This window comes from Candoia aspera, chromosome 15, assembly GCF_035149785.1.
Source record: "Candoia aspera isolate rCanAsp1 chromosome 15, rCanAsp1.hap2, whole genome shotgun sequence".
Taxonomy (NCBI): domain Eukaryota; kingdom Metazoa; phylum Chordata; class Lepidosauria; order Squamata; family Boidae; genus Candoia; species Candoia aspera.
The window spans coordinates 8,874,863-8,901,140 of record NC_086167.1 but is presented as its reverse complement, the minus strand read 5'-3'; the positions used below and the strand labels follow the sequence as shown (position 1 = coordinate 8,901,140).

Below are 26,278 nucleotides of genomic sequence, written 5' to 3'. Positions count from 1 at the left end.
ACAGATAATGTTAAAACAACCCTGTGTTTTAGGATGAGTGATGTAGCCAACTAAAGATTTATTCCCTACTGCCCAGGTGGCAGGATTAGATCTCAGATGCTCAAATTACAGGAGAATAATTTTAGGTTGAAGATGGATAGATACCAATCGAAGCAAATGTTTGTAGCTCAGTGTTGAACTGTGGAGTCTGTGGTGTTCTCTGAGCCTTGTTGTTTTCTTGCAGACATTTCATTGCCAGGCCAGGCAACATCTTCAGTACGAAGAAGGAGTGGGCCTTGCTTTCTGTTTATATATAGTGACTTGCCCTGCTTGTGTTGGTGGGGGTGTTGTTCTCTCCTTGGGAGTTTTCAACAGCCCAATCAACTCCCAAGGAGAGAACAACACCCCCACCAACACAAGCAGGGCAAGCCACAGTATATAAACTGAGAGCAAGGCCCACTCCTTCTTTGCACTGAAGATGTTGCCTAGTCTGGCAGTGAAACATCTGCAAGAAAACAACAAGGCTCAGAGAGCACCAAGGACTCCATAGATAGAGAGATAGATACTGTAGATATAAAATAGCAAAAGCGGGTAATAGAACCACGGGGAGGGGGAGTGAGATCCCCTCCCTGCTTGCTGAATATCAAGTAGCAGCTGGAGGGAGAGATTCTGGGTGGGGTGGAATAGATGTCCTCTAATAGACCCTCCAGCTTGAAAAGCTCTTTTTCTCGTCTCATTGGAATTCAGAGGTTGGCTGATTTTAGGTCTGCAGAACCTTTTTCCTCCCATTAACAGGATGTTTTCATGCTGATGGCACTTCAGTCATATAGAAAAATCAGGCCTTAACCCAGGTTTGGAATCTCTGCTTTCTAAAACACAAAGAGGTACTAACTGTAAACTATACATCTGGAACAGCCATCCCCAGCTGATCCCTTCCAAATATTGTCAGACTACAGAATTCCCAAGCCAATGTGTCCTTTGCAGAGAAGTCGGGGAATTGAAGTCTGCACATCTGGAACAGATGTCAGACGTTAGAATAACGTACAAATTGTACGTTGGATGTTAGATGTTAGGCTTCAACCCAAATTTGTACGTTATTCTATTTATGAAAATGCAGGTGGATTACGTCTTCCCCCTAAAATGCCATTTTCCCAGCCTACACGTTTTCCTGCATGTGGCCAATGGCTTGGGGTGCCCGGCAGTTTGGCCAGCTCTGCTCATGGAAATATTTGTTTCCTTTCAAGGGTGGCTGCACTAAGCTTCAGAGGCCAAGATTCTTTGCCCCTTGTGAATCTGGATGCAATCTTTCGTTTATGGAATAAAAGGATGGTGTGTGGACACAAATGTTGCTGCCTGTAAGGTGTGTGTATGTGTGGTTGGGGGGGTGTTAGGCGAATTATGTGAGGCTTTGTATTCATTTCACGGCTTTTGAGAAGTGGAGCTGCTATTGTTTGCTGTCTTTAAGCTAAATGCGTGTTCTTTATAAGCCAAATGCCTGTGGTTGGTATCCTATTACCAAGGCTAGCGTTTTTGGCACACAGCATGACTTCTCCTGGTAGCCCATCAAATCACTGTCTGGATTAGACCCGAGCCAGCATTAGGTAGGAAAATCAGCCAAGCACAAAGCTCCAGGAAGTGAGCCCACCGTCGGAATAGGTCAAATCGACGTAAATTGTTTTGTTCTTGGCAAACCCGAAAGAGGAGAGACAAAAAGTCCAGCGATGGCAGGCAAAATTCCAAAATCCTACTAACAGCCTCTTTTATGAAGCCAACTCAGGGTTTACAGAGGTGCGTTCAAGCTTTTGAAGGACGATGAAGCCTTCGTCAGGCAGAATAGTTTTGCTTTTTAAAGAATGGAGTTGGGAAGAAAGGGGTTGATGTTCAAGGCGTGTCTGCATTAGGAGAGAAAAACGAGTTGGCAGGGATTTTCAGGCATTTAGAGGCATTTTCGGGCATTTAGAGATCCCTCGCAAGCTGCACTGAGTAAGCCATAGGTAGGGGTGCAGATGTATATACGTGTGCGTTTGTGTACATCCACATATACGTGCCTAAGCATCTTGTTCGCTACTCCATCCTTCCGATACCAGAGAGTATCTAGCTTATGGCTAAACTGTGGAGCCCTTGGTGAGCTTTGAACTTGATGATCTGCTGGTTTCATTAGCCAACGAGGCCACATCAGCAGGGCACACCTGAGAGGTCCCGGGTGACGGGACCTCGTTGCGTAATGAACGGTCTGGAAGCAAACCACCAGCCTCACACCGCAGCCTTCCCCCAGCTGGCCCTTGCTGGAGGCGAGCTGGACTACACCTCCCACGAAGCGCATCTGGCTGTGGATGATGGGAGCCGTGGCCAAGCAAGCGCCAGCTTGGGGAAAGCAGCCGGCGGGGCCACGTAGCAAACCGCCCGAGCGACCCTGCAGCGGCCGGAGCCCGCCTCCCCTTCGCAACGAGCCCTGCGCCTAGGGCGCAAAAGTGGCGCAGGGGCGGAGCGTGCCTCCGCCTTTTCTCCGCCCCGGCTCTCGGCGGCGCGCCGGCTCGGACTCGGCCGCTGGGCCCGCCCTCGCCCGCTTCCCCTCCGCATCGAGCCCGTCATATGACTCCTCCCGGGCAGGGACGGGCAGGGGAAGAGGAAGCCGCCCCGGATGGAAGCGGCCCCGGGCGAGCGCCGCCGGCTGCGGCAGCTCCCGGAGGGGGAGACGGCGGCGGAGGGTGAGTGGCGGGCGCGCCCGGGGAGGAGAGCGCGGCTCGGCCGGGGGCAGTGCCGGCGTTTCCCAAGCCAGAAGCCCCCGGAGTCTGGTCGTGGGAGCGCCTGGAAGCGCCTGCCTTCCATCAGGTTGCTGAGCCGGAAAAGGTGCTATCAGACAGCCGGGGCGGGGGGGGAGGTTTGCCAGCGTCGCCTAGACTGAATCCAAGCCATAAAGAGGTCCTTGGATCCTCCGCACTTCGGGTCTCCTCCCGGCCCCAAGCTTCTCCCCTCCATTACCTCCCACTCACCCACCCACCCTTTTTTTTTGGTGCCTTCGAGCCAGTCTTGACTACTGGAGACTGCCTGGACAAATCCCTGCAGTTATCACGGCAAGGTTTTTTGGATGTGGCTTGCCATTGCCCCCTCCTTCCTAGGACTGAGAGAGAGCGACTGGCCCAAGGTCACCCAGCTGGCTTTCATGCCTAAGGATGGATGGTCTCCCAGTTTCTAGCCTGGTGCCTTAACCACTAGACCAATCTGGACCCTTTGTTTTGGTGCCTTCAAGTCACTCCTAACTTCTGAGGACTTCCTGGACAAGTCCCTGTGGTTTTCCTGGTGAGATTTCAGAAGTGGTTTGCCATTGCCTTCTTCCTAGGGCTGAGAGAGAGGGACTGGCCCAAGGTCACCCAGCTGGCTTCGTGCCTAAGGTGGGACTAGAACTCCCCATCTCCCAGTTTCTAGCCTGATGTCAAAACTGGCTTCCCCCCACCCCCGCCTTCCTTCCCATAATGCCATAGGAAGGATCCCAAGAGATTGCTTTGGTTGGTGGGCAATAAGGCAAGAACAGCTCGCTGCTTCCATCCCAAGGGGTGTTTCCAGAAGGAAAAAGCAGCCCTAACACCCTGCATCCAGACAATGAGGTGATTCTCTCTATTTTGAAAGAAAAAAACAAAAACAAAAGCTGGGACTTGTCTCCAACTCATGGATCAGCCTTGGGAATGCCAGGAGCTTTGTGCCCAGGTGTGGTGGCTGCATATGAGATGGAGAGGTGGAAGAGATGTGTTATCATATACCTGGATCCTGGTATTGGCTGCCTTTTCAAGTTTGCAGTATGTATATACTAGTGTTTCTCAACTTTGGCAGCTTGAAGATGTGTGGACTCCAACTCCCAGAAGCTGCCAAAGTTGAGAAATACTGGTACAGGTAGTCCTCACTTAACAACCACAATTGGGACTGGAATTTCAGTTGCTAAGCAAAGCAGTCATTAAGCAAATCTGATCCAATTTACGACTTTTGTGGCAATTGTTAAGTGAATTGTGTGGTTCCCCATTGATTTTGCTTGCCAGAAGCCAACCAGGAAGGTCGAAAATGGCGATCATGTGACCATGGGATGCTGCAACGGTCATAAACGCGAACCAATTGCCAAGCGCCCAAATCGTGATCACATGACTGTGGAGATGCTGCAACAGTTATAAGTGTGAGAACCACTTGTAAGTTTTCAGCACCATTCTGAACCATCACTAAACAAATGGTTGTTAAGTGAGGACTACCTGTATATATGTAGGGGTCTGCTCTGTAATGCAATGGCTATCCTCTTCTCCAGGAGAGCCCCTCCTTGTGGCCGAGCTGACGCCAGGGCGACCCCAACAGTATGACTGGAAGTCCAGCTGTGAGACCTGGAGTGTGGCCTTCTCCCCTGATGGGGCCTGGTTTGCCTGGTCGCAGGGCCACTGCGTGGTCAAGCTTCTCCCTTGGCCTTTACAGGGGACTAAGCAGTGAGTATCCACAGGGGAAGGGCCGGCATCTTCCCAGGATGGGCTAGAACAGGGTTAAAGTGCTTTGGACTCCCAAAATTCTCAGTAAGGCTTGTCGGTAGAAACGGAGCAGATTGGGGAAAGGAGGACACACTGGATAAGCTAGAACAGGGATAAAATCCTCAGTTAACCTTACAGGTTAGAAAACTAGCGGATGAAGGAAAGGGGAGGATCCTCGCTTTTGGCAAACGTTCCTCACCATTCCCTAAAAAAAGTGTAGAGCAGTGTTTTTCTAATGTGGCAACTTTAAGATGGTTGGACTTCAACTCCCAGAAATCTAGGGATTTCTGGGAGTTGAAGTCCACCCATGCTGGCTGGGGAATTCTGGGAACTGAAGTCTACTACATCTTAAAATTGTCAAATTTGAAAAACACTAGTGCAGAGGCTCGTGTTTGCAGGAGTGGGATAGAGAGATAATAATTTCTCCCAAGTTTTGCACCAGTTCTCCTTCCTGAGACACGCAGGGTTTCCAGTTTTATTCATTAATTAGGAAGCTGGGAGATCTTGCTTGAGGGGGAGGGAGGGAGCAACTTCAAGGATCTGTTCTAGCTCAGTGATCTCTTTCCTTCCTCCCCTTTCTTCACCACAGCAATGGCAAAGCTTTGGAGCGCAAGGGCCCATGTGCAAAAACCAAGCCCAGGGGTTGCGGTGGGCCCAAGGAGAAGACCTTGGACTGTGGACAGATTGTCTGGGGCCTGGCTTTCAGTTCATGGCTGCCACCCCAACCCCATAAGTATCTCCACCAGGCAACTACCCCCTGCTTGATCCTGGCCACGGGATTGAATGACGGGCAGATTAAAGTCTGGGAGGTTCAAACAGGTAAACTGTTTCTGTTATTTCCTGGAATACAAGTGAATCTTGGCAAATTGGCTTATTCATATGGGCACATGTGAGCAGCCTGCTTTCATCCAGCCTCACTATCCGGTTCTTTGGCAGCTGACTCGACTGAAAGTTGTCCAGGCGTGATTCTCTTAGAGTCTTTTTTAACAGGATTTATTGAAATGCAAGGGATAATGTGACAAGCATTTCAGCAACTGTGCTACTTCCAGCTTAGAACCAATTTATCCCCCTGTATGTACAGACAGGGACTTTGTCCAGCTTCTTTCTGATGACTTTCTTGAGAACTGGCAAAGGGGTGGTTCTTCTCCTTGATAACAGAAAAGTTTTGCAGATGGCTGTTTACAGGACCATAAGCTGAATCCTTATCAGTCTGTGTAAAGGCCATTACACACCCTTCCGAGCCTAAAAACACAACCCTTTTCCTGGATTGCAATCTCTGGTTAGCTGGCATTTTGATCTCTATTTTAAAGGGCACTCCTGATATGAAGGACAATTAATATTGTGTGTGTGTGTGTGTGTTTGCATACAGTATAAGAGAACTGGGGTGTGAAAGAGATTCATGCTATGTGCATTAAGTAATGCAGCTGCCAGGTTTCAGAGAGCTAGGAAGTATAATATGAACACAGCTAATTGGCTATTTCAAAAGCATCAGCAGGGATGAATTTCCTTTGCCCCCTGGTGAGCAAAATTCGCTGCATCCTCTGACAGGCGGTCATTAATGCGGCTCAGAGCAGAAATTAAGAGCGCTCCCCAGCTGTTTTCAGATCCTGCCAGAAGGGAAGCAGAATTCTTGCTATCTCTCTGTGCTTGCTTATGGATCACACAAAAAGCAGGCAGATTGTTTCCTTGCTCTCAGGAAAACACTATTCCTGGCATTGATGGCCTCCTTCCCAGATTTTCTTGCAGTTTCTGCCTGTTTTTACAACCTTTGGACTTGTGGGAGGGGGGAGAGAGAGAGAGAGAGAGAGGATGGATGATAGATAGATAGATAGATAGATAGATAGATAGATAGATAGATAAGATAGAGGAGATGAATGGATGAATGAGAGGGAGAGATTAAGGAGATGGATGGAAGATAGATAGATAGATAGATAGATAGATAGATAGATAGATAGATAGATAGATAGATAGATAGATAGATAGGATGATGGATGGATGGATGGATGGATGGATGGATGGATAGGAGATGGATGGATAGATGACAGACAGACAGGATGATGGATGAATGGGGGAGACAGGCAGGCAGAGAAACACAGATCAAGCGAGCAAGCATTGGAATAGACAGAAATATCAGCATTTTCCTGTTTTCCTGAAACATGAAAAACGTTTTGATTCTCCTTCAAACCCTTAGCAGTCCCTCTTGGGCTTAGTAAAGAGGCGGGCAATCGCTAGGCTGGGCTGGCAAGCTGAGTTTCCGTTTATAAGCTTAGCTGAGATTTCGAGACCCCTCACAAAAGCTCCTGTTGTTTGGCAAAGCAATCCTCTGGAAATGTTGTGGATGCTCCTTGTATCGTTTAAGGTTTACACAAATCCCCAATGCACGCACCCACACCCGGCTTTGGAGGGAGGTTTCACTTCCTTTTTGTCTGCTTCCTCCTCCTCTGCAGGGGGCCTGCTTTTCAACCTTTCGGGGCACCAAGATGTGGTGAGGGGTTTGAGCTTCGCACCTGGCAAGAGCCGTTCCATTCTCGTCTCTGCATCCCGGGACAAAACGCTTCGAGTCTGGGACCTCAGCCAAAATGGTAAGAATCTGCTGTGGAATCTCTGGTCAGGGTCTTTTCCTTGTAGCGTTTCAAGCGGTAGTCCGGCACTGGGAAAGCCCAGTCCAATTTCAGGTCCAGAAACTTTGGGCCCGTCTGTCTCCCTCTCGGACCTTTGCAAAAATAGAAGGGAGGGCTGCGTACGCTGCCTTGCGTACAAAAGGTGGGATATAATTTTAAAAAGTAAAGAGAGGGCGATCCAAGGCTAAGCCACCAAGATCGTTCTCCTAACCAAACCTAGGTTGATCATCACGGCACTTCAATTAGCCATGGCTGGATTCCTAATACTGTATGCAAGTCCCCAGCAAGCTGAATCTCGCAGTGGTTGGGTTTCAGACGCCGAATCACAGACTGGTCTACGTCACCAGCTCATTGTGCAAATCCAGTTTGGCTCTGGGGAGGTCCGTGCTGGCTTGGCCGATCTGTGTTCTCTAAGCCCCGCCTTCACATGCCTTCCGCCCCTCTTCTGTTTTTTCTAGGGAAGCAACTGAAAGTCCTCTCTGGACACATGCAGTGGATTTACTGTTGTTCCATTTCTCCTGATGGCCAAATGCTCTGCTCAGTGGCTGGAGAGAAGTCGGTGAGTTTAGCCAGCCTGGAGAGGGCCGCGTTGTTGACTGTGAGAAATGCGGTTGGTATAGATCAGTGTTTCTCAGCCTTGGCAACTTGAAGACGTGTGGGCTTCAACTCCCAGAATTCCCCAGCCAGCTGGCTGGGGAATTCTGGGAGTTGAAGCCCACACGTCTTCAAGTTGCCAAGGCTGGGAAATGCAGGTGCTGGTCTTTGGTGGCAATCTGTCCTTACTTTTGCCTGTTTTCTCCCTATCAGGCTCTGCTCTGGAGCATGCAGTCATATCGCCTCCTCCGAAAGCTAGAAGGTCACCAAGGCTGTGTGGCATCCTGTGACTTTTCTCCAGATTCGGCTCTTCTTGCCACTGCCTCGTATGACACCTTTGTGATCCTCTGGGATCCCTGTACAGGGGATCAGCTAAGATCCCTTTGGTAAGGAAGGTGGCGACTCCCTAGAAGGCCTACAGATCTGGCTTGGTGTTCAAAACGATTCTGGGCAATAACTAGGAAGCTCGGCACTGCCCAGCTGTGCCCCCCCTCGCTTTGTCATTTGGAAACTAGCGCATTGCAGCTGGCAAAGTAACTCTTTTCCTCCGGGTTATAAAACCAATAATGCCGGTGCTTGAAATGATTTTAAAAATGCATTTGTGGGGAGAAGGCTACCTGATTAGGGAATTCTAATTGGGTAGTCTTCTCCCCAAATTCATTTTTTTTTAATCCAGCAAACATTTTAGCTTTCCAGATTGCTGATTGTTGAAACTTCCCATGCTTTGTTTTGAGTCTTACTTTTATTAATTTAACTGAACCGTCCAAAGGTAAAAATAGAAGAGCAAGCAAAACAACAGAAATATATATGAATCATATACACATACACATCAGTCTGTCTGTCTGTCTGTCTGTCTCTTGCCTTTATTTTTGTCAACTCAAGGCAGCATACATACTTAATGTTCATGTGTGTCTGTGTCTATGGGTGTGCGTATATATACAGGTAGTCCTCACTTAACAACCATTCGCTTAGTGATGGTTTGGACTTACAACAGTGCTGAAAAAAACGACTTACAACTGATCCTCACACTTATGACCATTGCAGCATCCCTGTGGTCACGTGATCATTATTTGGGTGCTTAGCCACCGGTTTGCATTTATCACCCTTGCGGCATCCCATGGTCTTGTGATTGCCATTTTCAACCTTCCCGGCTGGCTTCTGGCAAGCAAAATCAATGGGGAACTGCGTGATTCACTTAACAACCATGAGGTTCACTTAACAACTGCTGCAAAAAGGCATAAAATTGGGTTGGATTCACTTAATGACCACTTCGCTTAGCAACCAAAATTCAGGTCCCAGTTGTGGTCTTTAAATGAAGATTACCTGTATATGCATGTATTGGTGTGTGTGTAGATTTTCTTGTGCATGTATATATGAAAACAAAGTTTTACACAACAGTTTTAGTGAGGGATCAGCTTATTTCACTATTTTTATTTTAATGTTTTAACCCTGCTTTCTGCTAATCCCAAACTCATAGGTGCAGAGCTGACATTTAGCTGCAATTGCAAGCCTCTCCCCACCCTCCACTCCCACAGGGAGAGGAAATGGTGCACCTGAGGGTCTTCCAAGTGATCTGAGGACCCCAAGCTGAAAATCCCTCAAGAGGCCTTGCATTTCTGGCAGCTAAAGTACAATTCAAGGTAGTCCAGACAGGAAGCCTGCCCAGACCAACTAATTCTACTCTATTGTAAGGTTACATTAACAGAATCGTGCAAAGTACATTTCTCCCCTGTCACCTTTACAGCCCAAGAAACTAGGGAGGGTCCCTTCTGAGACATTTCCTATGCCCCCATTCCTTCTGCGGGCTCAGCCGCCTCTTATCCGATTGTTCGCCTGGCCGTGGCTCTTCCCTGTCTCCCAAGGTCATTCCCACAGTCCATTACAGGGTTGCAGGCAGGACCCAAAGCTGCAAATTGGCGGGAGATGGAGAGGAACTGTTGATCTCCTGCCAAAAGTTATGGGCATCAGTTTAGATAGCTTTACCAAGGGACTGAATGGGGCATATTCTCAGGGGCTTTCCATCAGCAGCTGCTAGTCACTAGTGAGCTAGAAGGAAGACCCCAACCTGTCTTTTCCTCCTTCCCAGGCACATTCCATTGCAACCTGCTGTGGACCATGGTGGCAACTTCTACACCAGCTCCCTGAGGTCTGTGTGCTTCTCACCTGAAGGCCTCTACCTTGCCACTGTGGCAGATGACAGGTAAGAGGCTGCAAAGTGGAACGCCAGTGCTTAGGTTGCCATTGGTTCTGTCCCAGAATGTGCCGATGGGGATGCAGGAAGGAGTTCCACCTTCTTGTTCTTCAAGCACCACACTCAGCCAGCTCTTTTGGCTAGGGAGTCCTTATTCTTCGGAACCTAAATAAGAATATGGATTTTTGTCCATTGAAGGAGCACTGTCCTATTAAGAGGACCACAGCCTGGTGATCGTAGAGGCATCTAAAGGTGGTGGACAGTGTTTGCAAAATTAGGCTCCATGGCTGGCTTTCTCTCTCTGCGAACTCTGGAGGAAAAAAGTTCCCCTTCTTTTGCAATTCTACTGAATGGGACAGCAATTTCAAGAGGAGCCCACCGAGAACAAAAATGGGTCATGATCGAACTGCAGGTTTCCCCAAGGCTTTTTCACCACTGTCCCTGGGTCCTAACAGGCTGAGGGCCATTCATTTCTTAGCAAGAGGAGCCATTGAAACATGGGCATTGTTATTGTGATGGGCCAGTCTGGTCTTAGCCCTCTGCTTCTGGCCTTGTTTTTTCTAGGCCTCACATTGGCTTATAGCAGGGGAGTGATGATTGGGAGACAGTGCCAACATGTTCAGCAAATAAGCACATCCTGAAGATTTTGGTGGGAACGTGATTTTGAACATGGTGCTTCTTAGGATGAAGGCAGTAGGGTGCAAGACCAAGCAGCAATCCTGACTCATAAGCCTTGGACACATAAGCCTTGGAGATGATGAGTTCAAAAGAACTCTTGCAGAATTGGCCAACATTTGAGAGTCAGTGTCAGCTGATGTTCTCCAGATGTTTTGGCCTACAGGTCCTATCAGGCTAGGAGGAATGGGACTTGGAAATCCAAAACCTATGGAGGCTTAAGAAGACTGGTTTTATTCACTTAGGCTCATTGACTCAACTTTCGAACACAAGTACATTCCTTTATCTCCTTTAGGTTTCTCCGGATCTGGGGATTAGAACTTGGGAGCCCTGTTGCCTTTGCCCCTGTGAAGAACGGTCTCTGCTGCACTTACTTTCCACATGGTGGGATCATCGCAACAGGGTACGTTCTGGGCGAGAACTGGGGGAAGTTTGTTTCAGAGGAGAAAAAAGAAGATCCAAGAATCTTGGAAGAAAAGGAGTGTGCAGGGATGTTCACATACCACCTGCCAACAGCTCCTTGACCAAATGTATCTTGGTCCTGGGAACATCCTGCAGTGTGGAGGTAGCCCACGTGATCCTGGGAAAAGGCACAGCAGCTTTTAAGAAATTGCTGGCAGGTTGTGAATAGCCCTGGGGTATACACCTTTCAGGAATTAAAATTAGATTTCTAGCCCTCCAACTCTAACCATCTCTTATTCCTCTGGAAGGAAGTCATGTATTGTTAAGACCCAGAGTAAGACTTCCATAGTGCTGATGAACTCAGAGAGTTATAAATGCAACCTATCCAGAAGGTACCAGGTGGCTGTTGGTGTGAGGCGGTGGAGAAAGATCAGGAAAACTCAGATTCAAGCCCAAGTGTGTTAGTGGAGCCCCTGTTGTTTTTGATTACTGTGGTTGTTTTTCTCCAGGCTGTTAACCTCCGTTATGTTTTCAGTTGTGTTTTGGATGTGGTAAGCCACCAAGCCTAATCATCATTTGTGCAGCTGCATGACTTGGACCTGGCCATTATCTCTAAGCCCAAGCTTCCTTACAAAGTTTTTCTTGGAGGGCAATAAAAAGTTCAGTAGGAAAGCCTCCTTTAGAGAACCAGTGTGGTGTCATGGTCAAGGCACCGGGCTAGAAACCAGGAGGCTGTGAGTTCTAGTCCTGCCTTAGTCACGAAGCCAGCTGGCTGACCTTGGGCCAGTCCCTCTCTCTCAGCCCCAGGAAGAAGACAATGGCAGACCACTTCCGAAATGTTCCTAAGAAAATGGCAGGGACTCCCCCAGGCAGTTGCCAGGAGTCAACATTGACTCAAAGGCACACCCACAAATCAAGTCTGTTTTGAGTTGAGGTCAACTTCCAACTTCAACTTGATGGACACATCCATGCTATTTTCGTGGAAAGAAGTTGTTTGCCATTGTCGTCTTCTGGGACATTTCCCAGTCTAGCCTGCAATCCTGGGATTTGCTGGATGTCTCTGACCCCAGCCCTAATCAGGTCCATTCCTCCTTTTTTGAGATAACCAGAGTTGGCTTGGTGCTGCCACCGCCTGGGATGACTAATTAATAAACTCAATTCAATTCCGAATTCTCAACTCTTCATGTTGCAGGACCAGAGATGGCCATGCTCAGTTTTGGACAGCACCTCAGTCTCTGTCTTCTCTAAAGCACTTATGTCGGAAAGTCCTCCGTGGCTGCTTTACAAGCTACCAGGTCCAGGCGCTGAGCATTCCAAAGAAGATGAAGGAATTCCTCACCTACAGGACTTTATGATGTTGGCTTAAAGGAGGCGATGCTGTGATCCGCCGGTTCCTCGCAACGGCAAGATAAAACTCTCATTCTTTTGTACGTCGGGCCATGATGCAATGTCATTTTCTAGCTGGGAAAATGACAAGGGACACTGTTGGCAAATCCCCATTTTTACACTAGCCTCGTGAAGAAATGAAAGAGTGGTTGGTATAGTAAAATTTGCCAGTTACCCTCCCAGACTTAGGATTTTCTGGGATGCGGGTTTGACACCAACAGCTCCCTCTTGGACATTAGAAAAAAAAAGCATCTCAGGACACAGGAGGAAACAATTGTGGGGTGTCAGCCAATGCCCACTTTTTTGTCATTCTGCAGTGGTTTTGTTTTTGATTTCTTTGTTATCTAGGGAAAACCAGGTTTGGATCCTCTCCATCAATACAAATGTGGGATTGGAAATCTTTCCGGCTTCAGTACGCTACTGGGTGAAGCTCTGAAGTTTTTGTCCTTTACAGGGAGGTAGAAGTGAAGGCTCTCTTGGGAAGGAGGTTTGGGAAAACACTTTGCCCGTAGATAAATGAGCAGGGAAGTACATTTCAAGGTGAATGATTCCAGAGCAGCTTGGTTCTATTTTCTCCTGAAAGATCAGAGAGAAAAACTGGTGATGATTGATAAGTGACGGAAGATTCCTTGTGTTAAAAACATGAAACCGAACAGAAACACGGTGATGCTTCAGAGGACCTAGGAATTCCCCAGGTGCAAGAAATATGCAAATTGCACCAGTGGGGAGTTTAATAAATGGTCAGAATGTTAAATTGGAGGCAAGATGCAAAGAAGTTTAGGGTGGGTGAAAATCAAGGGCTTGCCCTTCCCAGCCTGTGCAAACTCTCCTGGATAGAGCCTGACTGAGGTCCAAATTGCCTGTGGTGGGAGAGGGGATCACTTGTTGCTTGGAAGTAGATTTTAGGGATCTCCTCATAAGAAGAGCTGTCGCCCGGTAGAATAGCCTGATTCCTAAAATGGTGTGTTCCTTGTCACTAGGTATCTTTAAACAGCACTGAGCACCAGTTGGACTACATGACCTCCAGCTACACGATTGTATGATACCTTCATATAAATGTATTTATTTTATACGAGACTGGTGTTGGGTCAGGGCGCAGCTTAATTTAATGAGGTGCTAGTGTGAGTGTATTGCGACGTTGTGGACCAATTATATGATTGTGGATTGGGGGGACCTAATAAAGGCAAATCTTCATTTTGAAGCAGCTTGAAGAGGAAATCTTGTTTGTCTAGACTGGTAGTTATTCTGGCCAAATTGGTTAAAGAGGAATCTCCTATGTATTTTTCTCCCTTTTTCCCTCTTCCAGTTATTATGGATGTGGGAGGGTTTGTGTTAGAATACCTCATTGTTTTCCCTTTTGAAAAGTACCCTGTTAATCTAATCTAATCTAGATTAGATTAATCTAATCTAATCTAGATTAGATTAATCTAATCTAATCTAATCTAATCTAATCTAATCTATATACCCTGATATATTTTCGAGTAGGGAGAGGACACTGCAATGCCCCTCTATTCTGCCCACATGAACTGTTGTCTTCACAGTATTTAACCATTTCAAACCATTTGCAAAAAAAAGATGGTTAACCTCTCAACCTTTGCTTGTCTAGATTTCAACCCCCATAATCCAGAATCCCTAGCAGGCTGGATATTACAGGAATGAAGTTCAATCAGTCTAAAGCAGTGTTTTTCAAACTTGGCAACTTTACGAATGTGTGGACTTCAACTCCACGCTGGCTGGGGAATTCTGGGAGTTGAAGTCCACACATCGTAAAGCTGCCAAGTTTGAAAAACACTGCTGAGCTGCCGAGCTTGCCGATCGGAAGGTCGGCGGTTCGAATCCGCGTGACGGGGTGAGCTCCCGTTGCTAGTCCCAGCTCCTGCTAACCTACCAGTTTGAAAACATGCCAATGTGAGTAGATGAATAGGTACCGCTTCGGTGGGCAGGTAACAGTGTTCCGTGTAGTCATGCCGGCCACATGACCATGGAGGAAGTGTCTTCGGACAAACGCCGGCTGTTCAGCTTTGAAACGGAGATGAGCACCGCCCCCTAGAGTCGGACACGGCTGGACTTAATGTCAAGGGAAACCTTTACCTTACCTTAAAAGGTGCTAGTCCATCATTTTGAAGCAAGGATGTGATGAGAGGGGAAGCAATATAACATTTGTTATATTAAATAAATCGGAGCCAATAATTTTCCAAGTATCCAAGCAGGCAACTCTGCCATTAATGAAAGGAACTGTGAGTTGATGTGATTTATTTCTCAACTCAGATGCAAAAGCAGCTTCGGTGAAACTCTGTGCTCGCTTGCCTTTACGTGGTTAATTTGCCAGGGAGAAAACGACCTTAAATATATAATTGCAAAGGCTTTTATTTCTCTAAGGGGGAGCTGAGAACTGCTTGATCCACACGACTCTCTGCTCAAAAGGCCGTTATCCAGCAGAGCCATGAAAGATAACATGACGTACTGTAGTTAGCAAGCCACCTTCTTTACCGTTCATGTAGAAATAAAAGAATTCAATGAGCTTTTAATGAATCAAACGTTATTATATACATGCCATCAAGCTCTCTAATCTTGGAAGGGTGCTGTATATTAACTTGATTAACAATGGGTTTGGGATAGGGGCAGGTGTTTCTCCCTCATAGCTCAGGAGGCCTTTAAGGAACTCTTCCTTTTCCAACATGGCCCATAAAGACGGTTGTCAAAAATGAGAGAAAAATCATTCACAGTCCAAGATGGTGTCAACCCATCGATGCAAAGACCCTTCCAAAGCAGAAAGTCCTGGGAAGCTGAGACAAGCTGACCAGAAGGGGAGATCTTCCGTAGGATCCAAGGAAGCACCTCGTAGGACATCCAGAATCACAATTTAAGCCTACGGTGGGAAATCAGTTCCGATGAGTTCTAAGGACAACCAAGATGTACCCAAGTTGAAGGCTGGACCGTGGAAGAGTAGCTTGGTTAAGCTTCAGCTACAATCAGGTCCCTGGTGACCTGGAAGGCAGCTACAAGGGAGCCCAGCTGGATCTTCTCATTTGTCCCTGCAGCCAGGCGGTGTCTGAAAGATAACGGAATGGGCGATGACCTATCGATGCAGGATTTTTTTTAAAGAAACATATTCAGTCTGTAAAGACCTTCTTACAATGTTAAAGAAGCATCAGTTCGGAGTTCTCCAGCAAGCTGTGTGCCGGTACAATTTTGTGATTCCGGATGAGGAAAACTGTTTTCTGTAGGGAAGCGAGCTTCTACTTCCCATCATGCATAAAGAAGCTTCACACTGAATCAACCCTTCCCTGGTTCTGCTTCACATTCCTAAGTTGTGCAAAACACTCTGTCGGTAAAATTGCACACATCTCTCTTACTAGAGATTGGAAGTCAATGCACTAATGAAATCTTAGCCTAGCTGGGTCTACATCAGCCTAAACACGTGGAAAAGGGTCTACTGAAGACTTGCACTGAAGAATACTTACTCCACATCTGCCATCTTGATCAGCAGCTGGATCCGAGCAGACGTTGGGAAGTCAACTGTAGGGCAAATGAGAGCACATGCTGCATTTTACAAACGTGATCCTCATTCACGGTACCTTACGCTTAAGCACGGTGGTCTTACTAAACGATTCCAAAGAAGCCAGCTCAATAATGTGGCCGTTTCTGTAAGAATTAAGATTTTAAGAGCTGTCATTTGATAGCGGCATTTGGTAGCTATATGGAATTACACTAATCTACAGCCTACAAATTTAATAAACAACATTCCTCCCCCTGGGAAAGTATTCTTATACTTCAATTTTTCACCCCTTTTCCCCCTCCCCACACAAATCTGGATATGTACACACACACACAAGGACAAACACATTCTCTGATAATTTTTGCAAGCCAGGATGTTATATGCCTCTGCACCAGAAATGATCAACAAAAGGCATCAACAAAATTTCTGTGTCGTCCAACCTTCCTGGCTTGGAACAAACATTTGGCAAAATAGACACCCCCTCAACCCGAAGTCCTTTTACCTCGATGAACAAACAGGTGAATTTCTGTTAGGATGTCTTGTAGAGCCAAGCCCTTCAAGGTCTTCAGTTCCAGGATATCTGAGCAGAATGTCAAGGTGAGTTACGTTCCATGGCGTTGCGGTAGCCCAAATCTCTTCTGTGGAACTTGAGTGCAATCAAGTGTATTTATTACCGTCGTAGACCAGCACAAGCAGAATGCTCTGTGAATATTTATAAATCCATCTTAATAGATAAATCAGCTAAATAAAAATTTAAGGCAAAGTTAAAATACATTTATAAAATAACCTAGCTAACATTATTTCATTCCCTATCAAGATAGATTTATATATATATTTATCCACAGAGCACTCTGCTTGTACTGGTCTACGACGGTAATAAATTGACTGACTGATTGGAACTTGAGTGCCCTTATTTATTCATTTAAGCAAATGTATATGGCTGCCCATCTCGCAAGAAGTGACCCTGGGTGGCGTACAACAATTAAATGAAACAATAAATATAAAAAAGCCAGCCCCTTGGAAAAAGACAATTTTGTGGCCACGTGTGTTTGTGTGTCTTTGTTTCCCACAGCTAGGTGGGTTTAATCAGTGAAGGGGTGTGGACATATATGAAGTCCATTTAAATTTTAGAGTAAGCGTAGTCACAGAGACCAGTCCCAGGGGAATACAGCAAACTTGGGGTGGGGAAATACAGTAAACCACATGTACATTTATCATATTTGAAGGATACTGTGATAGGCAGTAGTGAAGTCTAGATTCAGCATCCAGTCCAAGATGTTGGCAATGTCAGACTTGAGCGGCTGCCCAGTGCAAGTGTAAACACTCTCTTCGGTCACTTTTCCAAAGGCCATGTAAGTGCTCTGCAAGAAGGAAGGATGAGAGAAATCCGTTTTTTGCTCAAGAGGAGGGTCATTTATTCACCGAGGCCCAGTTGCTGGTTTAAGAGCATCCGAAGAACCTAGCTGGATTAGACCAGTGCTTATTGAATCAAGTATATCCCATTTCTCCCAGCAACTGGCCAGATGTTTCTAGGAATCTCACCTAGGAACGAAGGCGGCAACTCCTGTTATGATGCCTAGCAGTTGTTACCTTGCAACAAACCAAATGTTGGCTCTGATCCAACAGTATCCTCCCAGCGTCCTATAGTACTCCATTTTGAGATGAAAACCAAGGCTGCGTTGGGCTGTTGGGGCTTGCTACAAGTAGTTTCAAGTTAGAAAGAGGAAGCCATACCTGGATGGAAGCCATACCTGTATGGAAGCCATACCTGCAAGATGTTCAGAGATCTGCGCATATCACCATTGGACAGGGTCACCAAGGCCTTCATTCCGTCATCACTAACATCAGTGCTGAAAGATCGAGGAGGAATTAAAAAGGCAGCCAAAAATTCTGCTGTTTCCTGCACCCACCACTTCCAGTTAGCGTACCAAAAAGATCACACAACCATGAAAACCTAACCCAGTGGACACCATCCCAGCCCCTTTTGCCAGGATTCTGGAATTTTAAGGTTTATGATAGTCACCCATATGTGCCATCTTTGGACGGAGGGTCCATGTTTAATGGCTTTTTCTGGCTTTAGGCTTCCAGAGAACTTAATAGGACTGCCCAGCACTGATGTACAAGAACATTTTTTTTAAAATCTGTTCAGTCGCATCCGACTCTTGGAGACTGCCTGGACAAGTCCCTGCAGTTTTCTTGGCAAGGTTTTTCAGAAGGGGTTCGCCATTGCCTCCTTCCTGGCGCTGAGGGAGAGGGGCTGGCCCAAGGTCACCCAGCTGGCTTTGTGCCCAAGGCAGGACTAGAATTCACAGTCTCCCGGTTTCTAGCTTGGTACCTTAACCACTACACCAAACTGGCTCACTTACAAGAACAATAATAGCATATTATTGATATTCCCAACCATGAGTTGATGGGGCAGATGGAACACTGACAGAGAAGAGGAAATTAGGGTTAGAAGAAGTCCAGAAAATTGGAGCGGCAAGACATTAGTCTCACACGGTCACCCCATGATGCTTTTTACTCACTTCTCCTGCTCAGTAACAAACTTCAACCGAGGAATCATGAGTTCTGGTGTCAAAGGGCCAAAGCGGAATCTGGTGCATCGGGATTGTAGAGCTGGGATTATTTTGGAGAGATAATTGCAGATCAAGCAAAATCGGGTGTTCTCGGTGAATTTCTCAATCACTGGGGAGAAATCAAATGTTTTATGGTACACATTTGGAGGCAGCCTTATATCAAATAACTTCTCAAAGCCCTGTAGAAAGGGCAAACCAAAGTCATGGCAAAATTAAAGACCCATCAGCCATCCTGTTGCACAGACCATCAGCCATCCTGTTGCACAGCAGATCAAGACAGCTGCCACCAAAAGTCACGTCAGGCGGGTCTACGAGCTGTTGATCTTCGCAGCATCACTTTCAGGGCAGGGTGTAAACTCACCACGTCTGAGCGCATTCTGGGCATCCTGCGTCATGGCATCAGCTTCATCCAGAATCACCAGCTTAAAACCTTTCCTAACAGGACAGGAAAACAGGAACTGGGAACTCTAAAATTTAAATGGACTTCATATATGCCCGCACCCCTTCACTGATTAAACCCACCTAGCTGTGGGAAACGTACAGCTAGGTGTAGACACACAAACACACCTGGCCACAAAACTGTCTTTTTCCAAGGAACTCAAGTCTTTGCCAATGTCCAGGCATGTCTGTACAAGACCTAGCAACTCAACCCAGGCAACTCAGCGAGACTGAGTTATAAAGCAGTCTCCCAGCCCCTTGGATTATGATCAGCATCAGTGATTTAAAAAAACAAACAAACCACCGAGACATAAGATTGCCCAGGTTGCATCTCTTTGCATCTTCTAGTTACTAGCAAAGTAATGAGCATAATTCTTTTGTTCTTCTAGTTTAGTTTTCATTACATTCCAAGTAAATAGCTTACTGTTATACATTTTTATTCTACATGCAGTGACCACACGTCCTTTATTATACAGGACAGTACGTTATTTCAGCAAGCCGTCCTTTAGATTTATTCCATTTACTTATTTATTTTCTTGGTTTTGGTCTTGAATTTTCCTTTGTCAAGCAAAGTTATGAACATAAACAATTAATTTTTTTTAATCCTTATAAACGTCTTTCAGATTTGCCCTTTATTTTTTCCAAGAAAATATGGTCACTGTAATTATATAGCATCCCTGCAGGATTAATATTTGAAGAGTTGGATTCAATCAATATTCCTTATGCACAGGGAGGTTTCCTCTTTTGTTACTGGATTAAATTACAGGTAACACCGCTTTCTAGACAATTTTTATCATTGCATACCTTTGAACAAAACAGATTCTTACTACAGTTAACCAGTGGGTAAAATTCAGGCATTTGGAATCTACTTTGTTTTACTAGAAACTCAAGGTCCACCAAGCAAAGTGTATAAATTTGGAATTAAAAGTATTCCGAGTCTGGGAATTTGTTTTGAATGGTGCTATCAGCCTTATCAGGTAGACCAGACAGGAAACATAACCAGGTAAGCTAATTCTACTTTATGGTAAAGCTACACTAATAGAATCTTGCAAGTCTGAAAGGACAATTCTCCCCATCTCCTAGGGAGGGTCCCTTCTGAGCATCTTGCCCCACCCACTATCCAGCTGCGGGCTATGCCGTCTCTTCTCTGACCGTTCCCTGGGCAGCATCTCTTGGCCCAGTCTCCCAAGGTAATTGCCACATACCATTACATCACCCTCCCCATCAGACTCATCCTCCCCCATCTCCTTTACAGCCCGAGAAACTAGGGAGGGTCCCTCCTGAGCCTCTTGCCCCGCCCACTATCCAGCTGCAGGCTAAGCTGTCTCTTATCTGACCGTTCCCTAGGCAGCGTCTCTTGGCCCTGTCTCCCCAGGTCTTTCCCACATACCATTATATCACCCTCCCCTTCAGACTCATCCCCCCATCTCCTTTACAGCCTGAGAAACTAGGGAGGGTCCCTTCTGAGCCTCTTGCCCCGCCCACTATCCAGCTGAGGGCTATGCCGTCTCTTCTCTGACCGTTCCCTGGGCAGCATCTCTTGGCCCAGTCTCCCAAGGTAACTGCCACATACCATTACAGGTGCTCACCACCCTTTCAAAGGGGAAAAAAGTGGGGTTTTTTGCCCTGAGTCCTCCTTATTTCAGGACTATAATTTAGGGCCAGGTAGGAGGTAATAATCAACGAGGCACTAGAAGTTCTCCCCAATCTGAGTAAACACACCCTGATGCTTAAATTCAATGCCAATGGAAATCCAAACTCTGCCCAAGAATTTCTCCCTTCTGCCCAGTTTGGGCTGGGTATCTTGAATTTCAACCTACTCATTGAATTTCAAGAGACCAACAACTTCCATCCAGTGGACACGGATGGAACTTTCAGAGGAGAGGACTTGAAAGGTCTCAAAGGCACTTACTTAAAGATGGTCCTAGTACTGGCAAAGTTCAGGATAGGCCCTCTGACAATAGCAATGCCTCGGTCGTCAGAAGCATTCAGCTAAACAAAGAAGTAACATATATTACCACAGGGTTATGGGGTTATAGAAGAGTTTTTCACCCCTTTTGGAAAGAGAGAATATGAACAAGAGCCTCATGACACCTTGAAGATGAACCATTTCGTTATTATGCAGACTCTCAAGAGATCACGGCCCACTTCAGCCAACGCACAGGATACAACCTTGTACGTGTTGATGAAACCAACCGAGATGCACAAATGCGACAAATGTTTCTGCCTTTAACAAGGTTATTTAGGTTTTCTTTGCTAGAAAAGGCTAACACGGTTATTCTAGCTGAAAATGTAGGCAACAGTGTGTGCGTTTAAAAGCACCTGACTGTATTTGTTTTTTATTTTAAGACTATATCCATCAGATGCACGTTATTAGAGTCACGAATGGCCTGCAGGATTTGTTCCTTAGGGTTTCAAAGAGAAGGCTAGTTTATCTATATAACTGCTACAACTCTTGTGTCTGTTTGATACTTCGTAACCTTTAACTGGGCGAAACGGTGCACCACAGGACAACGATTTTTGAACCAAGGTACCTCAAATGGGTTAACTTACAGAAAGCGTCCCATGACTCCTGTGGAATTGAAATTTGGCAAATTTTATAAAACATTTGCTGGCATAAAGATGATCACAAAACATTTTATGACGTAACACCAAATGGCACAAAACATTTCCCGTGGTCAACTCCTGATGTTTGACTGGGCTATGCAGTTCAACATTGGCTACTTTCAAGGCAGATACATCTCTGAACATCTCCCTGAATTTTAAAGAACTTTTCTGGAGAAGGCAGGACATTAGAAGCTCTGCCATTGTTGAAGGCATTGAGGAACCTGGCAAGGAAATGTCTCTGAAACGATGACCCAACAGGTAACAGGTTGTCTAGTTAGACATAATTTTCCTTTCTCGTTGCAGACCAGTTAGATCTGACTTTATATCCAACACTTGATAGACTGAAAGGAAGTAGATATGGATCAAGGGCTTGTGACCTTTACTGAATTTTTATCCCTCCCCCACCGCCCAGGTTTCTTACTAGAGATTTTTAATCCCTCTATTTTATCACCAAAATTGAACTGAGATACAGGGAGTCAGAAATATAACTATGTTGAAAAGACTCTTGCAACAGAATGCTGAAATAGAAATAGGGTGCTTGGAGGAATTTGTCCCCCAGACAGAAAAGTGACCACAGTCTAGTTAAGGCAACAGAAGCTTTTGGTTACCTCTAAAACCATTGATCCAAATTCTTTGCCTTTGTAAAGCTGTTTAGCACAGGCTAAAATTGTAGACGTCTTGCCAGTCCCTGGAGGTCCATAGAGAAGAAGATGAGGCAAATGATCCTCACTGATAAACTTCTGTACTGTTTGGGAGAGAGCAGAGATGGCACTGTACAGTTGTCCAGAGCAGTGTTTCCCATCCTCGGCAGCTTTGCGATCTGTGGACTTCAACTCCCAGACTTCCCCGGGCAGCATGGCTGGCTGGGGCATTCTCGGAGTTGAAGTCCACACATCGCAAAGCTGCCAAAACTGAGAAACACTGCTCTGGAGCAACAAGCAATAAACCTTTTACTTGGCTGACATTTCTGCTTCATGTGCAAGTCTATTTATTTTTATTCCTCCAACTCTATTATATCCTCATGGCTGCTTGCATTTTAAGAGCATGCACTGGCCCACAACCCAAAGGGGCATGAGAGGCAAAGTGCTGAGCAAGTGCCAGCTCAGACAATGGGCATCAGCTTTGTAAATCAGTGCATAAATGTCATTAGCTAGTAGGAAAGAGGGGAGTCAGGAGGCATATACATTTAATAAATAATAATAATAATCAGAGTTTCTCCCTACGCATACAGCAGCTGCCTGATCTTTTTTATTATAAATTTTATTAAAAGTTTTACAAAGACCATAAAAACTAACACAAACTAACCAAGAGTAAAAAGGGCAAAGAAAGAAGAAAAAAGGGAAGGAAAGAAAATGCAGAAAGAGAGAATAAAAAGAAATAGAAAGCAGCAGCTTCCGATTTCTTTTGCAGCAAATGTAAGAACAATGACAAAATTAACTCTTGCTCCATGGTTACAAAAAAAGAAAAGTTCACTTTTTTCTATTATCCAGGTTGTTTTTCCCATCATCAAAACCACAAATCCTAAGTGCATTTTTTTCCATTTCATGCAAAAAGTCCATGAGGGGTTTCCCGTCAGCCATACATGCAGATGTTGTCTTTTCTCTAATCAAGGAAGTCAATTTAGCCATCTCCGCCAGTTCCATCATCTTCAGCAGCCATTCCTCCATTGTGGATAGGGTTGAACCTTTCCACTTTTGAGCAGATAATCATCTTGCTGCAGAGCAGCTGCCTGCTCTTCCGTAGGGGTTATTTTTCTGGATGGGCTTCTCTCTTTGATCTCTCTCTTTTCCACCAGGCCACGCCACTATCTGCAAAGAATTCCTTGCCTTCAACTAAATTGTAGAAGAATTTTCCTAAAGGTACGTTTGAACCAGAAAGGTAAAGGTAAAGGTTTCCCTTGACATGAAGTCCAGTTGTGTCCGACTCTAGGGGGCGGTGCTCATCTCCGTTTCAAAGCCGAAGAGCCGGCATTTGTCCGTAGACACTTCCATGGTCATGTGGCCGGCATGACTAAACGGAACGCCGTTACCTGCCTGCCGAAGTGGTGCCTATTGATCTGCTCACATTTGCATGTTTTTGAACTGCTAGGTTGGCAGGAGCTGGGACTAGCAACAGGAGCTCACCCTGTCACGTGGATTCGAACCGCCGACTTTCTGATCGGCAAGCTCAGCAGCTCAGCGGTTTATCCCGCAGCGCCACCGCGTCCCTATTTGAACCAGAAACCAGGATGTGATTATACTGAAGCACGAATTGGTTTATTGATTGTCCTGGAAGCAGACAGGCTCACAGCACAGAAGGGTTACAGTCTCTTTATAGATTTATGCAAATTAGGATATACATGTGATAGCAGATAGCAGCAGGGTATTTGACTGGGGATAGACAACAGCAAGGATTTGATTGAATATAGGACATCCTCCATCTAGTGAGGTCAGTGAAAGAATTAGGATGTAATTAAGAGGTAATGGGACAGGACTAGAAAAACAGTGTTTTGAAAGAACAAAGAGGCAGTATTCTGTGAATATAGTTTCTATATTTTGCTTTAAACAAAATATTGCATTACCTAGCAAAGTTACCGTAAGTATAGATGGATATTCTGGAGACATGCAAAACACAATCAGCAATTGGACCAAAGCTACAAAGGGGTTTTATTATTTTACATGCCATCTGGTATTTCAAGATCAAACAGTAGATCCAATCCATGTTGCTATTTTTTTTAATTGGGGCAATAACAATAACACCAAGCACAGTTATAAAGGCAACTCAGTGCTCATTTGGATTAAGATTCACAATCCCTTGCTATTGGCCATGCTGAGGGAATGATGGGAGTTGAAGTCCCAAACATTTGGAGGTGTACTGTCCCCTTATGACTAATTCTTTTCCCCATGAAATTGATTTTGATCATTATATTGTGCTTTAGGCTTGCTCACTGCCCAGATTTGGTTGATAAGTGGCCATATACCTTTGTCGTACAATGATCCCAGGAACTGAGAAAAGTGATTGTAATGAGGAACTTAGCCACAGCTTTGGTGCTTCTTTACTGCAATGTGTTGACAGAATAAAAATAAGATACTTATCCTCCACAGGCAATGCCCCCGAGTCTTTGAAATACTGTTCTTCGTCCCTTACTAATTATTTTATTTCCAATACCAACAAGATCACAAGTTCCCACGCTCTTGCATTTCTTTGCTGCTTTCAAAGGCCTAAATAGCTTTCCTCTCTGTTTGAGAACCCTCTTGACTGGGAACTCAAAACTGAGAGGGAGCTGCAATTTTCAATTCAAGATCAATTGAAATATTTGCACAGCTATTGAATACTTACTGGTATTCAGAATGTCCTCGTGAGAAATTAGATCACCAAGTGTCTGAGGCCGGTACTTCTCTACCCTGCCAATAAAAGATAAAATGCAGACTTTCACAATTAGAGAATCCACTCTTCCTGATGACCCAGGAATATTTTTATTTCTACTTGGAAGATCTGAGCTAAGGAAAGAGAACGGAGTCAGTGGAAAGCTCAAGAGGTGGAATGCCATACTGCAGTCTCTCCAAGTTCAAATTTACCACTCCGTTGAGGTCCAAGCCCTCTCCTGTGCAACAGGGCGGTTGCAAAAATAAAAATGCATGCTGAAAGCAAAAGAAATAGCAGAGTAGCCTTTCCTCTTAGCCCCTAAGCACCCCTTCCCACCCATTTTGCTGCTAAGACTAATCTTCCTTCTCTGTGCAAACTGACCCAGATGGTTACGAGGATGATGCTCCACACCCCCCACGCCTCGCACTCTTCCTGGAGCTCCTCTGCAGCAAAAGGAGGCGCTTCTGCAAGCCCCCAACAACAGCCCACCCCCATTTGCAAGCCGCCCAGGAGCTTTTGCAAGCCCCCATTGCCCCCAGCGGCATAAAACATCCAAGTCAGGAAGGAGGAGGAGCGCTCTGCACATGCTCAGAGGCGCCCTGGGCATCCTTTGTAGAAGGCATGCCAGGGAAAGCCCCTGCGTTAAGCCCCGCCCCCTGGAAGGGGCCCCAGAGGAGGAGCAGGGGCTCCTCGAGGGTATGGAGGAGCCCAGGAGAAGGACCAAGGAGCCCAGCCCGTCTCCCAGCAACGGAGCATCCCCTCTGCCGCCCCCCCTTTTTTCCCTACCAAGGTAAGTTCGCGCTCCTCCGGGCCACCGTCGTTGCCTCCGACGAGCCTTCCATCCTTTCCCCGGAAACTCGGCGCAGCCGCCCTTTCGCGCTTGGCGCCCTGGCCCGCCCTCCTCTCGCGAGAGGAGGGACGAGACTTCCGCGCGGGAGCTCCGCCTCCGCCCGCGTTGCTAAGGCCTCTCCGGGTGGTCGCTAAGGGGCGCGGTCTGCGCTGCAACCTGCCGCCGGGGAAGGGCCGTGGCCTCCCGGTCGGCCCGCCGCACCGGTAGGGCGTGCTCGTTTTCCCCTCGCCGATGGCAGCCGCCTCTTGGTTCTTCCCCAAAAGTGTTTCCCGTCCTCCCTCCGGCCTGGCTGGGGAGCTTCTACAAATCGTCACGGGAAGATTCGTCATGACGCCTCGCAGCCGCCTTTGAAGCGCTCTGCTTCGAGCCCCGAAAAGAAAGTGAAAATGGAAGCCCTGCGGTGCAGGATTGCGCCTGGTTTGGGCTTGGAGGCCAACAGGCGGATAGGGTACCACCAGGAGATCCCAGAAGCGCAGGCTAGAGGGGGGAGTCGATTAAAAGAAAAGGGCAGAAGACACTGAGGCCAACCCACCTCCGCACGGTGGCCAAGAAAAACTGGCTTTGAAATCAGGAGCTGGAGGACTTTTTTTCCCCCCCTCGATTTTTAGTGGCTTTA

The 26,278-nt window shown here is 46.4% G+C and overlaps 2 protein-coding genes and 1 long non-coding RNA gene across 5 annotated transcripts; 1 reads left to right on the top strand and 2 right to left on the bottom strand.

Moving 5' to 3' along the window:
* Positions 1–2,530: 2,530 nt before the first annotated feature.
* Positions 2,531–13,565, top strand: WSB2 (WD repeat and SOCS box containing 2). Of its 2 annotated transcripts, XM_063315531.1 has the most exons (9): positions 2,538–2,687; positions 4,268–4,439; positions 5,068–5,297; positions 6,926–7,060; positions 7,558–7,658; positions 7,907–8,079; positions 9,780–9,893; positions 10,855–10,962; positions 12,154–13,565. In XM_063315531.1, exons 1-9 carry the CDS (start codon positions 2,621–2,623, stop codon positions 12,314–12,316), a joined length of 1,263 nt encoding a protein of 420 aa, XP_063171601.1. In that variant the 5' UTR covers positions 2,538–2,620; the 3' UTR covers positions 12,317–13,565. The 2 variants fall into 2 exon arrangements, with proteins under 2 accessions (XP_063171602.1, XP_063171601.1); XM_063315532.1 differs by lacking the exon at positions 9,780–9,893 and having other exon boundaries at positions 2,531–2,687.
* Positions 13,566–14,811: 1,246 nt separating this feature from the next.
* On the bottom strand, positions 14,812–25,730 carry RFC5 (replication factor C subunit 5). 2 transcript variants are annotated; one of them, XM_063315576.1, is made up of 11 exons: positions 25,599–25,730; positions 24,786–24,850; positions 22,076–22,212; positions 20,773–20,852; positions 18,784–18,857; positions 18,372–18,531; positions 17,615–17,696; positions 17,078–17,207; positions 16,349–16,426; positions 15,812–15,866; positions 14,812–15,399 (listed from the first exon to the last, which is right to left on the bottom strand). In XM_063315576.1, exons 1-11 carry the CDS (start codon positions 25,652–25,654, stop codon positions 15,303–15,305), a joined length of 1,014 nt encoding a protein of 337 aa, XP_063171646.1. In that variant the 5' UTR covers positions 25,655–25,730; the 3' UTR covers positions 14,812–15,302. The 2 variants fall into 2 exon arrangements, with proteins under 2 accessions (XP_063171646.1, XP_063171647.1); XM_063315577.1 differs by lacking the exon at positions 25,599–25,730 and having other exon boundaries at positions 22,076–22,207; positions 24,786–24,848.
* Positions 19,867–20,766, bottom strand: LOC134505721 (uncharacterized). The gene is made up of 2 exons (XR_010068745.1): positions 20,091–20,766; positions 19,867–19,928 (listed from the first exon to the last, which is right to left on the bottom strand). It is a non-coding gene; the product is annotated as an uncharacterized LOC134505721 (long non-coding RNA).
* Positions 25,731–26,278: the final 548 nt, after the last annotated feature.